The 14,041-nt window shown below is 38.0% G+C and overlaps 2 protein-coding genes across 2 annotated transcripts; one reads left to right on the forward strand and one right to left on the reverse strand.

The window, feature by feature from the left end:
- Positions 1-491: 491 nt before the first annotated feature.
- Positions 492-13,601, reverse strand: LOC111320079 (uncharacterized). The gene is made up of 10 exons (XM_022922774.2): positions 12,964-13,601; positions 10,782-10,833; positions 9,756-9,821; positions 8,508-8,636; positions 7,913-8,004; positions 7,217-7,273; positions 6,654-6,747; positions 6,147-6,203; positions 2,219-2,338; positions 492-1,535 (listed from the first exon to the last, which is right to left on the reverse strand). The coding sequence occupies exons 1-10, from the start codon at positions 13,102-13,104 to the stop codon at positions 937-939; spliced, it is 1,407 nt and encodes a 468-aa protein (XP_022778509.2). The 5' UTR covers positions 13,105-13,601; the 3' UTR covers positions 492-936.
- On the forward strand, positions 3,597-4,927 carry LOC148721852 (uncharacterized). Its single transcript, XM_088735806.1, has one exon. The coding sequence runs from the start codon at positions 4,100-4,102 to the stop codon at positions 4,778-4,780; it is 681 nt and encodes a 226-aa protein (XP_088591932.1). The 5' UTR covers positions 3,597-4,099; the 3' UTR covers positions 4,781-4,927.
- Positions 13,602-14,041: the final 440 nt, after the last annotated feature.

The raw sequence follows: 14,041 nt of genomic DNA on the forward strand, positions 1-14,041 counted from the left end.
GTAAATCTGTATGTAATCCGGGGCTTTCAGAAAAATCACAGAGAATAGCCATTAGTTTCTTTGTTTGTTTTCATTTAATCCCCCTCAACAATTTCGAGACAAAACTTGGTTCTATCCTGGACGCCTCTGGCTTATGCGTGTTATGATAATTACAATCCACATTGACAACCCAAACGTATTTTCATTCTGTTATAAGAAGGTTTAATTAAACATGTTTCTAGAGACGGTTAAGTTGCTTAATATTTTACAGCATACGCACGGGTGGACTAGCCAGTACATTGTGGATTACGTCGCGTCTTCCGAGGGGGGGTAAGAAGGGGGATATTTTTTCGCTCAGGGATGCTCACTCTTTGTGTCATTATTCACATCCTTACGAACATCACTTTTTACCAAAAAGGGAATCCTCCGAAGCATTTACAATAAGATCACAGCATCATTTGGATACGTTCATAGATGCTGTAATGGCAGAATAAAAGACAAACGCGCTCAGCTTAAAAATAAAAATGCAATTTAAACTCGCATTGCTCTTTAGTAACATAAGATGACTAAATGATAGTTTTTTCTTTGGTTATATACATCAACAACCTATAGGCAAGGAGGTGGCGTCCCCGGGAAAGTGAAGTACTCTAACTCCCACGATTGTGTTCGTACTCCGTTCTAGTTGCGATGAAGAAAGAGGTTGAGCTTTATTCCTCTGGTGTTGCTATGCTTTCCTACTATGAGAGCTTGTTATTGCATCATGATACCATGCCTCCAGCTGATACATTGCATATTCTTTTCAGTTGTTTGCTTAAAAATGCACTGAACTCTGGGAAGAAGTTTCGAGTTGATCATTCTTGGGAGTAACAGTATTAGGTATAAATGATCGCTGTTTTTTTTTAGTATATACAAGAACCCGTGTCACACACACTTAATACAATGAGATGTTAATAAAAGTTAGACCGGATTTTCCTCGTTTAGAGTAACAATGGATAATTCTGTGGAAGTACTTATCGAACTGTCCAGTCTGAGAAATCTACTCTCCGTCCGTCTATGAGGTCCTTCGGTGGTGACTCCAGGAGTAAAGGCATTACTATCAGGGTCCGCCTCTACTTCTACCTCTCCGTGACTTGGTTCCTTTGGAACATCCAAAAACTTGACAAGTCTGCTTTTCCAGAATTGTCTCTCCGTCCTATCAGCATAGTCGATACAGCTTCTACCGCGAAGCTCTGGAGGAAGGTCTTTGAACTCCGAATTGTCAATCCTTATAACAATCAGACAGTTGTCCCGCTTGTTCAAGAGGCGGTACTTGGCAAGTTCAAGCTCGTAATCACAATATTTACTCCGCAAAAAGTTGCTCGAATAAACAGCAATGATCTTGTGGCTGAGGTAAACACTATCTGCCATACTCTTTGTGAAAGGAATCCCAGGGGTAAAGTCTCTGTAGTGAATGCAAACCCTCAAACCGTGTTCTCCTTCCAAGAATTTTAGAAGCTTTTCCTTTACCCATCTTTCATCTTCTTTGTTGTATATTATAAAAGCGTGAAATTTGAAATCTAAAGTCAAAATATAAACATAAAAGGTCGTCAGTTAAAGAGTTTTAAATATCATACACACACTTTCCAGGACTATTTAATAAATCCCTTCCTCAGCGAACGGATACAAGCAAATGGCAACGACAAACCAAGTAAACTTGCTTCGAGTTCACTTTGTTTTTATTATTTTGCCCCGTTTGAAGCAAAAAATAACCAAACTTGGACCGCGTTTTCGAGATCTTGCAAATTACTTAAAGTTTAAGAGTCGCTGGAACTATTAAGTTTAGTTCTTAAAAATAATATGCTTTAGTTTACTGCTAACAGAATCTGGTAAAAATTCTCAAAACTTTATATATTTTAACTGTTCGTCAAAATTGTTGATACACTGATCGTGTTTTAAGAAAAAGTAGTGCACCCAATTCTTGCAGAGCAACAGAGTTGTTTTATTAAGAATGCAATCAACATAAAATCACGCAAACTTCTCCCGTAAAAAATGTTTTTTCATGATTTATGACCAATCGTGGTATATTTCAAAATACTCTCTACAAGTGTGTAGAACAATTTTTAAGAACCTTGGAAACATTCCCCGAAATGTGCCATGAGTTTAAAAAAGTACTTATAAAGATGACAATAACTTAACATAGTGGTAGGAACCATTGAAAAAAGCAAAGTAATCAATGGACATTTCTTCTCCAAGCTCAAACCTGTTGGTAAAGGGATGCTTGTCTTACGACGACACAAATATTTCAGCAAGCAAACAGCAAAAATTATTCCAACGAGGCTTCCAACGGCGATTGACACATAAGTTACGATCAAATTCTCACCTGGAAATAGAAAAGAACATATCTGTCATACCTTTTTACCTAAGCTAGCAACAAGTGAGAAAAATAGATAAAGAGATCGAGCTTCCAAGCAATTTGAGCGTTGGGTGTTAGGGTCATTTAGCACTCAAGGGTGAGGAGTGACCAAAAAACACGCGGGGTTCAAAGAGGTTGGAAAAGACTATCATGATCAACGATTACCACCACCAACTTTAAACGATTGACCCTTTTCACGCTAACGTCATCATGCATATTCTCCATACTGTTCTCTATTCATTATTTACTATAGACCACTTTCATAAATGGCTGCTGGATTAATATTCTTTTGTTTAAATTTAAATTAGCCCTACTGGCCTCGTTCTCCAGTACAAAATTCAAAAGAATACATTTTCTCAAGCGAGGTAAGAAGGGCTAATTTAAATTTAAACAAAAGAATATTTATACGGCAGCCATTTATGAAAGTGGTCTATAGAATCGCATCATTGAATAAAATCTCGCATTTTTATTGGTTAATGAAGCAAGGTGTTTAGCGTAGAATTGCGACTTGAAAACGAGGCTAAGTGTAGAATTGCGATTTGAAAACGAGGCTAAGTGATATTGTTTCACTTCTACGTCAACATAACAATTTTAAGTAATGCTGTTTCCTTTTTTACGCATTTTTATTCAGTTATGAGATTCAAGGAAAATCCATTATTTAACAATTATTCCACGAGCGCGCGTTGGATATGAGATGATAGATAGCCAACGAGGCGCGTAGCGCCGAGTTGGCTATAATCATCTCATATCCAACAAGCGCGAGTGGAATAATTGTTTTATTAAAAACGCCCTCAAGAAATTATTATTTTGTGAAAAGAAACCGGATTTTTTAGCTCCCTTTTGATTTTAAACTGACGCGTACGCTTACCATATTTGTAGATTATGGTATATTGGCTCATATACCATAATGGCTAAGCCAATAAAAAGTCTTGAATGGCATTATCTAATGATCCAGTTTTTAATAATATATACATATATCATATCATATTACATATATATTATATATATATATATTATATTATTATATTACATACATACAGAAGGCAGCATGGTCGAGTGGTCAGCGTGTCGGACTTGCAATCCGCCGCTCCCGGGTTCAAGTCCCGCCCTGGCCACTACCTGGATTTGTTTCACAGTAGCCCCAAGTTTCAAATCCGTCATGCTTGTAATATAGCCAACTGGTTTGCCTTCGGCCAGTTGGGGTTCTTAATAATGTTATTTACAATTTGAATTATTTGTTTCAGTTGTTTGGTGGAAAACCTGTAAACTAGCTTCTAGCTAAGTGTTTCTCCACGTTAACCTGTTTATTATTATTACATACTGAGATTTACACAGTGAAAAGCCGTAGAGCTTGTGGACCATCGGATTTTGTTACGCAAGCTCTCCAAAATTGGTTTATGTGAGAACTCGCTTCAGTGGTTCCGCTCTTACATTACTGACAGGAAACAGCGTACATGTTGTGGGAATGAGTTGTCTGATGAATTGCCAGTTACCCATGGGGTCCCTCAGGGAAGTATTCTGGGTCCTCTGCTATTTGTCATCTACATTAACGATTTGCCAAGCGTTCTAGATGCCTGTCAAGCATCACTTTATGCAGATGACACGGTGATCTACTGCTATGGGTCTTCCTCTCAGGAGCTGACTGAAAAGCTCAACCAAGACCTCCTGGCTGTGGCGAAATGGCTGAATGAACATAAGTTAACACTGAATCTGGACAAAACCAAAAGCATGCTCATAGGCAGTAACAAGAAGCTACAGAGGAAAATAGCTCTAACTGTTTCAATTTTTGATCATTGTATAAACAATGTTACTTGTTTTAAATATCTTGGAATCTTAATATCGTCTGATTTTTCGTGGACAAATCATGTCGAATACATGGCAGGGAAAGTTAATCAAAGGCTTGGCCTACTTAGACGCATTAAGCATTTGTTACCGTTTAAGGCGCGCATCCTTTTTTATAAAAGCCTTGTTATGCCCTTATTCGAGTATGCTGATTTAGTTTGGGGAGACAAACATAATGTAACTTTAATGTCTAGTCTGCAAGTGCTTCAAAATAAGGCGGCTAAAATAATATTAGATCGACCACTGTATTCCTCTGCGTCTGATGCGTTAACTACACTGAAGTGGTTAACACTAGAAAAAAGGCGCTTCCAGCGCCGATGCGTACATGTATATAAATGTCTTAATAGTCTCACGCATCACGAACTAACATTAGTCACTCAGCAAGAACAGCATAGTTACAACACAAGAAATAAAGCAAACCTCAAAATTCCATCCGTTAAAAGAAACTGGGGCAAACAAAGAACTGGCTATCATGCTGTAAGTGATTTTAACTCGCTGGACAAAACTATACGAGCCGCTGATAATGTAAATATTTTGAAGCGTAAGATTTTTAATTCATTGATTTAAGTTTTGTATTACACATAAGATACATTAGTTTTTAGTAGCATCTTTTAGCATTTTTATTCATTGTAAATTTTTAATTTTTAATTTTCGAGGTCCTTTTTGTAAACCACTTTTTAGTGAAAAAGTTTCCTCATTAAAGATTGTCATCATCAGAGTAAATTTTCGTTCGCAAACCGATGTAAACCAATCAAATGTCGCGTATCGCTTTTCACACATCTGAGAAAAGCGAAACGTCCAATCAGGAGCCGCGTATCATGTTTTTTCACGTGTGAGCCGTACGGCAAGTTGAAGTTTTCATACAAGGCTGGTTGGCGCGGTTTCTCACTCCGCAAAAGCCATCGCTTTGCAAATAGTTTTTATTCGCATTTCTTCCATTGTTAATATTGAAAGTTCCTGTCTCGGCGAAAGCCATGAGTGAAAAGCGTTTCGTTATCCACGATTCATAACTTTTGGACTTTACACACCGCATTTTGTATACCGCACAAGCCATAGCTTTGGAAATAGTTTTTATTCGCATTTCTTCCATCGTTAATATTGAAAGTTCCTGTCTCGACGAAAGCCATGAGCGAAAAGCGTTTCGTTATCCACGATTCACAACTTTTGGACTCATGAATTTTGGATTTTATTTCAGCTCCTTCCCTTTTTACGAAGCTGCTTTCTTTCAGTGATTGTTGTTTGACCACATTTGTTTAAATAAAGCTTGTCATAATTTAAGGAGGGTGTTCAATCTCAGTATGTATATAACAAACATGGAAAGTGCTTTGTACGGTGTTTACACGGCACACGGTTATTTTGTATCAGAAATCTCACTTGTTCGATTTCTGATACGCCACAACTCGTGTGTAAACACCGTACGCGCGCACTTCCATGAAGTATTCTATATTTACCTCACTCGTGAATTCCGCATTAAGGGCCTGATTACATGAGCCGAGCTGGCCCGGTTAGCCGAGCTGATTTCTTTTGTTTTCACGCTTTGGCGAACACCAAAACAAAAGACATCAGCCCGGCTAACAGGGCCAGCCCAGGTCATGTAATCAGGCCCTACATTGCACTTGAAAACCGATATCGCACTCATCGCTTCGCGATTCTTACGATATCGGTTTTCGCATGCAATTTAATGCGGAATTCCCTGGTCAAGTAATGAATTTTCCTATAGAACTGACATGGAGAATCGATGAAAATCTTCTCCGTCATATCCTTTATTCTCTTTACATCAATTATGTTTGATTCGGCTGTGATGCCAACGAGAGAAATTAGATCCCAGTCTCTCTTAGGAGTCAAAGAGTTCACAGGAGTAGGTTTTAGAAGATGCAAAACTGCTGTGACGTAACTATTTTGAAAAAAAAAAAAAAAAAAAACAGCTACTTACGCTCTGATGTTGGTTTTAATGTCAAGTGGACAGAAACAACTGCAGGAGTGTATTCGACTGAAAATGAAAATAACGCATTCTCAAATAAAAATGTCTATAATTTATTCGCATAGAGGGGGTGTTTGATAACTCTTCTTCGAGGTCACAATAATACAATGACTTCAGTACACCCTTTTCGAATTGACCGAATGATGTTGTAAGTAACTGATAAATAATAGGAAAGACAGTTATAGAACAATTTACCGAGGTACTTAGTTGGTCAAAAAAAAAAGGGGAACTTCACTGCTTTTCTCTCGTCGCTAGCTGTCAGGTTAAAGATGGAACCTACCAGAAATTCGATGTACACGGAAACAAAGTCATTTTTTAAGAGGATTAAATCTAAGTCAGTTACATCGTCAAGTTTATGCCGTATATAGTGTCGAGGTGCAGTAATCGTTTTTCACATGTCAGTTATAGAAGTGAGGCGGCTCTCAGAGGATTCACATTAGGCCAACACGGCGTACTTACGAGGGCTACGCATCTGAGGTGGAGTAAAAGGCTCTAAAACCAAATTTGGCATTCCTCCGCTAGGTATATCCTTTGGGTTTGGAAGAGCGGTCACCTGCAAAAATAAAGTTGCAAGACTCATTTGAGAAGAAACAGCACTTTGCGCGAAACTTCGTAAACCCTCAAATGGGGAGCATAAAAACTATAAATGGAGAATATTTCCAAAACAAATTAAGTTGGTTTATGGGATTGTAAGTGAAGACTCCCGAATTCAGGGAAGAAAATAAGAAGAATCATGAAGAAAAAAAAGTAAGCTATTCCATTAGTTTCATAACTTTGGATTTAAAAAATAAATAAGCAATTCAGCAATGAGTCATGGTCAGCTAAAAAGTAACGTCGCCTTCTTAACATAACATACATGTTTATTCAAACTCATATATAACTACATAAATTTGAAAGGGAGAGTCAAGAGGTTAACCCTATGAATAAAACTCTCCTAAAAACTACAACAAACAAAAAAAAAACCCATAAATTTATAGCTTTAAAAAGGATTTAAGTTTACATTTAAAAAGTTCTAGGCTTACAGTTAGAGTGATTTTCCTCGGTTGGAGTGAGGAAGTGATGTTCACACTTGTTCGGTTCTAGAAAGAAACAAGAAAAAAAAAAGACTCATATCCTCGTCACTCAACAAACGGTTACCGACCAGTCAATATTTACCACCTGTTCAGGAGAACGTGACGTTGTGTTACATGTACCGTATTTAGAAATGAGTGACAGGGATCAAATGTCAAGTACTTTTACTTAGTTCGAGTTTTTGCCCTGTGTAGCTGTAGATCGAGTATTCGCCATGGAGGGTTTTTCTTAGTCTAAATAAATTAAGTAAAACGTTGAGTTTAACCGCGGATTTATTGAGTCGTTCTCAACACCACCTGTGGGGGAGGGTGGGAGATCGTGGAAAATTGACTGCCGTGCCAATGGGGGGGGGGGGAGAATTGCCAATTACATGCCAATGCGGGGGGGGCGGGGGTATCATTTGAATGATACAGCCTTATAAGGCGATCGGGTAAATTTTATTGCATGAGTGACACTGACCGTTTCTTTTTGGTTTCATTCTTTCAATTTTAGAGTTTCTCTTTTTTCATAAATTACCAAATACTTTCAAGGCTCATTGATTATCTTCCTAAAACTAAACAGTGAATCTCAAGAGAAATTCCTTTAGTAATATTAAGTGATCTTAAAGGCAACAAAACCATCAGTTGCAGTATTAATGTAAAATATACCTTTGGAAGCATCAGGCAGGAGTAATTCTGATATATACGATTTCCTCCAGTGAAGTACCTCATGTAATAATTATCCCAGCCTTTGGTGCCACCTGAAAAAAAACGAGTTTCCATCAACAGTTTTGTAGCCTTGCAGTTTAAAAAAGTGAGTTCAACTTTGTTAGACCTTTCATTTTATCCCTTACTTCCCCTACTACATTTGCTTCTGTCCCCACAGTCTTGCCGCTGTCTTCAGTTCAAATATCTGGGGGGTGGTACAGGGGCCGATATTTTCACCTAAGGACATGGAGCTATCAACATAATTCAAAATAGCGTCGGCGTCTGTCGCGTCGCGGCCGTTGGCTAAATTGATCTAGATGGTTTGTCCTATTTCTTTTCGCTCCATCCTTAATCAAAATATAACTTTGTAGACTTCACTCAGTCTGAAATCAATTTTCGCAGATTCAAACGAGTTATAGCAATTCCATGCTCTGATGCCAATATTCATATTTTAATGGTAGTTTCAAAGAGATAGTAGAATTTTCGGGGCACATTTTGAAGTTCCAGTTTAATCGAACAATTCATAATTTAACGACGACCTTAACTGAAAATTTACCTTCAAATGGACTCCAGGACACTTCAACAAGCCATTTAGAGCTGCCTTCAATATCATAGAAATGTGCTCTTATGTTTTCTTTCTTGATATGCCATTTCTCATCGATACGGTCTAGTCCGGCAGGACAATCTATGGGGACAAAAAGAAAATTACCAAAAGGGAAACTTCGTAGTAGGTCACACTATACATAATGACAATAAAACCGAAAAGAATCGATAAAAAAATATCCATTGGTTAGGAGTATTCACATTAAAAAAAGATCAGGCAGATAAAGCTATCCACCGGATAAGCGTTAAAAAAATAACGTTTTCCACCCTTCGAACAACCGAGAACAAATGAAGTAATCGTAGGACACGAAACTGTGAAGTCTGGTCAGCGGTCCTTTGTCTTTAGAGAGGCGTGGCTCTGAAACAATCTATTTTCCTGAATTAAGACAGTGCGCCTTCCTCAAGGCATTTAAGGAGAAACTTAAGAGTCACATTCTTGCAAACAGATATTAGTTTTGATATAATTAGTTATATTAATGTAAATAGTCATTAGTTTTTGATATTATTAATCAAATGAAGTTATGAAAATAGATACTGAAAAGCCCCTTGGGGAGTACCTATTAAAGTTTATTATTATGCAGTATACACGTTTGGATGCTATTGAGCTAAGCAAGATAGGGCGAAAATTCGTAGCCTATCTGCATGAAAGGACTATGAACTATAATAATTGACTGATTTTCCTGCGTTTAGAGCCGGACACCAAATGTCTCTCCTGTTCAGTTTGACAATTTCCAAAGTGCACACGTACTTGTCCAGATGTATAATAGCGCTCTAAACTTGGCTTGCTTTTACGATAAACAAGATTACTAACGGAGCCGCTAGAACCCGTCCCCACTACTCGCCGCCATTATTATTCCATTATTATTATTATTATTATTATTATTATTATCATTATCATTATCACTGCAGTGCCCTTGAATGATGTAGTCTTGGATCTCAGTAATTTTGTAGTGCTGGAAATGGCAGTTTTTACCATGTCTAATTTCTTCTCTGCCCTTGGGGAGTACTTATTGAAGTTTTCATTTCAGTAACTTTTTCTACTAGAAAACGAGCCTGATTAAAAGGGAGTGTAAAATGAGACAGTGCTACCAGAGCTAACATTGAGCTGCTCATAACCAATTACGTTGGAGAATTTTGTCCTAGTTTTGATCAGTTATCATATTGACATAAACTGCTATGGTAATATATTTAAAATTCATACTTGTGAACTGTTGCACGTCATCACGTCGTGTGCGGAGATGACTTGAGGGACCATGCGACATCATTCCTATAGAATTAAAGTTGTATCATTTCATTACGGTCATGGATCGCAAATATCATAACCGCATTTAAATTTGTGCAAGATTATACGCTTTCGACTCAAACAATGTCTAAAAAGCGCAACTAGCAGGAATATTAATTAATCTTGCCTTTATTTTGCCTAACGATGAGATTTTTAGGTCTCCCTGTCTTCATAGAATCCTTCCACAACTTTAGGCAATTAAGATTTTTTATTTTAATTTTATGACTATTTGATTAATTGTGAGCCTAATCAACTGAGTGACGTAACCTTAAAACAGAAGATTCCCCTCCAATCTTTGGTTTTTTCGTTGGTTAGATTATGTTTACGTTTGTTAGTTTCTTTTTCGGATGGCTGGTTGGTTTTACCAAACATACTTCTTGAGTATATTGTTTTTACAAGGACGTTAAAAACACCAAAATGAGAACTGGTTGTGTTTTTGGCTGATAGTTTCGAAAGAAACTGTTTGGGGCTGCGTCGGTGGGAGTAACGAAATAATTTGGATATATCAACAAAGTTGAAATGGTAAATTGGCCACCGTAATGATTACAAAAGCTGACGTTTCGAGCGTTAGCCCTTCGTCGGAGCGAAGGGCTAACGCTCGAAACGTCAGCTTTTGTAATCATTACGGTGGCCAATTTACCATTTCAACTTTGTTGATATATCCAAATTATTTGGTTGTGTTTTTGTTTGTTTCTTTGTTTGGTTGGTTGTTTTTTTTTGTTTGTTTGTTTGTTGGATTGTTTGTTTTATGTTTGATTGTTTGGTTGTTTGTTTGATTGTATTTTGGTTGTTTGACAGTTTGTTTGGTCGTTCGTTTGTTTGTTTGGCTCGCTAGTTGATGGTTTGTCGGTTGGTTGCTTACACCAAATCACGTTCTGCCTTCATTAGGACGCATCAAGAGCTACGTAATAAATTATGAAGTTGTTATCAAAGTCAGCCTGTTACCTGAAAGATCGTTGGTACTGCACCACTGTTCACACGAGATGAAAGCAGATTCCTGTACAAAAAGGCAATCCATAAAAGGAATTTTATCTTCATGGCGTCATCTTTACTTTAGGGGATGACCACCGTAACAATTGTGGGTACAAATGAAATGATATCAGGGGCACTGGAGCGTTTTGAAACGTGGGGGGGGGGGGGGGGGTTATCTTTTACCCAGACATGCGCCTACGCCTGATCATATTTTCCAACATACACTTTGCGTTGTTCATTGGCACATCATGAAATCTCTTTGCAATCTTTACAGTTTCGAGTGAGACTTATCGATTTGTGACTTACTTTCAGTTTTTTTCAGCACTGTCTAAAATCTTTCAGCTTGACATTCGATTGGACTCCCACAGACAAAATCAAATCATGTCTAATTCCTAAAGACGCGCTGTCTAGTTTAATTTATAATTGCTTCAGTTGATAAGCTTCCGAACGCAGGTCGGAACCATTTCGCCAAGAGCGATGCTGATAGAAGGATTTGTGAAAAAATCACGAGATTGAATATCTTGCCAGTTTTTATGCTACGTTAGCGGCGCTGCGGTACCAAAACGTGGACAGGCTGTATCCCCTAAAATTTTGGGAGAGCTAGGACCCCCCCTGCTCCTCTGCTCCTGGGAATATTCGTGGGCGGAAATATTTATGGGATACATATGATCCTCAAACGAACTAAATACATATATATTGTACCTGTTTAAAGAAATCAATACTGGTATGACAGTTTCCGCCCATATTCCCATAACTTTCTCCCTCAATGTATGTTCTTATTTTTCCCTATGTGTACTTCTTTTTTCTTTTCCAAGCAGCGTATTTATATAATCACACAACAAAGAGAATTCCCGAAGACTCATCACTTTAGAAATACCCGAGCTCGCTTCACGTTGTATGATTTACTCTCGAACCCTCGTACATGATTACTTTTCCAGCCTCTAGCCAAATAGCATAAAACAGTGGATCTTCTCTGCCGGATAGAGATTTTTATTAAACAATCCTGTCCCTCGTAAATTTTACATTCGCCATCGAGGGAAATTTTGAGTCTTCTAATCGAACAAGAGTTATCCGCAATTTCGTTAAGACGAATGCCGTAAGTTCCACTGAAAACCCCTCAAATTATACTTATGAGCACAGTTCCGTGACAGGGATAACAACTTCGATGAAATTCTTGAAAATCTCTCTTCTTGCCAAGGTCACAGACAATAGAAGTGCGCCGATGAGACGCGCTGGTACGAGCAAATTTTATGTGACCTTTTGATCGCAGAGGTGTTAGTTATTCTCTTACGTTGTTGAGAAAACACTTATCGCAACTGTGTACTTCTTACACAACCTTGAAAGCACAAAACTCACTTAAGATAAAACTCCGCCAAAGTAAAGAATTTAATGTCTTTGGTAGAAACTTCGCCAGATGGAGTTCGTGTTCCGACAAGACCTCATAAACCTCCGCAGTACGTCACAAGCTAAAATAACTGTAGCGGATTAGTGCACGGTATTGCCAAACTCCTCTAAACTTGAATTTACTTCTAGCTTTTCTACATGACAAAACCTAGTATTCAATGTAAGGATTTTGATGCTCAAGATACGTAGAGTATCTGATTTCTGGCCTACTTTGTCTTTTCCAAACTATACAACATCATTCTAGCAGTTCAAATGTTCTGGAAGGCATCGTTTTGTACCTTAAGATGCCTCAAAGCTAGAGGCAATTATGTCTCTCTACAAATTTTGAAACTGTTACCCTTTAGAGAGTGGTGCTTCGCTTCAACTGTCGAAATCAATAAGCAAATAAACCCTCGGTTACAAACCCCTAACTTTCATCGCCTTTAACTTTCGTTCCGGATAATTATAAATTCCTTCCTTTCAAACATGTTTCTTCAATAGTCTTAGCGGAAGTCTTTAATAAAACACATCGATCGACAGCTCACAAAGCTGCTACCAAATCTTTTAATACTTTGTTTGAATATCTATCTTTAGGACGAGAAATTTTACTCGTTTAAGATTAAGCTTGTGCACGACAAGCGCGATCGATTCACGAAAGTCACTTAGCTTTGTATCATAGGGAACTAACTCAATCCCCAAGTCATTGCAAAATTTCATTTAGATACTCATTAACCTTGGTTTATTGATTCATTTAACCAAAATGCTGCCTTACCTTGTCCTCTGGGAATGATTGCAATGGAAGCACGCGATCTGCGCAAAGGCACAATCGACGTTTTGTAGGTAAATGCTTCGCTCGTTCTGTCTCAGTAACCATCAACATGGCCAAAAACACTAACAGTACTTCAAAGGCCATGGCGTCGAGCAGTCAGTTCTTCGTGTTAAATTGGCTTCAATTACGGCAGAATATAAAACGTACGGGTTGAGCGAAATGCTTGATTTTGCAGAAGTGCTCTAAGTCATGCACACAAATACTGTCACGACAACATCACAATGCTCTTTCTACAATCTAAAAGTTGAAACTCGCAAAAGTGTGAGTAAAATGACATGAAAACTATCCAGCAGACATTCAATTTTAAGCTTCAAGCTTCTTCGCGATGAACTTTACCCGCTGAGGATACGATTCACGTCAGAAGACAAACTGTATCACAAGCAAGAAATATCCCTGGCAAAAATATCTTACTGAGTACGCCAGCTGGTCGATGAAGCCTTTATGCGGTTCTTTGTATATTCCCAAAGCTGCGTAATTCAGTTTAAATTTCAATTCCTTCCACCATTGTTCGGATACCAGTATTATTACATGCGTTACAATAGAAGCATCATATCAGTTCGTGAGTAATGCAATACATGCGGAATCATAGCAATCATGCACCCTTGGTTGAAAATATGATAATCTTATCAAAAAGGACCAATGAAGACCGTGCTTTTCACCAGCTTTTACGGTATTGATTGACTTGTGACTAATATCTATAGCTTCTTATCTTAGAAAATTCTTAGAATTTGACCGAAAAATAAACCGTTTCTCAGAATTATGTGAAAATACGTGGGTATTGGAAATACAGTCGTACTAACAATGTAGTACCTCAGTTTGTCTGGTAAGCGAAAACAGAGCAACATTTGTTGAGCCTAATGATTTTTTGGAAAACTTAGACGGGGAGTTTTACGTGTCTTTAGAAACTAAAAGGACCGAAACCTGGAAAGCCGGTTTCGCGTAGAAAGCTAAAACCCGAGCTCAATTTTCGCGCGAGACGCAAACCACTGTCGTTTTAAAAGGATCAAAACCGAAAAGAAAT

This window comes from Stylophora pistillata, chromosome 10, assembly GCF_964205215.1.
Source record: "Stylophora pistillata chromosome 10, jaStyPist1.2, whole genome shotgun sequence".
In the NCBI taxonomy this organism is placed as follows: Eukaryota; Metazoa; Cnidaria; class Anthozoa; order Scleractinia; family Pocilloporidae; genus Stylophora; species Stylophora pistillata.

Coding starts and splice junctions, on each gene's coding strand:
- LOC111320079 (XM_022922774.2), bottom strand. CDS start 13,104: ATGGCCTTTGAAGTACTGTTAGTGTTTTTGGCCATGTTGATGGTTACT. Junction 9,822..10,781: donor CAGTACCAACGATCTTTCAG/GTAACAGGCTGA, acceptor TTAATTCTATAG/GAATGATGTCGCATGGTCCC. Junction 6,204..6,653: donor ACCTCAGATGCGTAGCCCTC/GTAAGTACGCCG, acceptor TTTCATTTTCAG/TCGAATACACTCCTGCAGTT.
- LOC148721852 (XM_088735806.1), top strand. CDS start 4,100: ATGCTCATAGGCAGTAACAAGAAGCTACAGAGGAAAATAGCTCTAACT.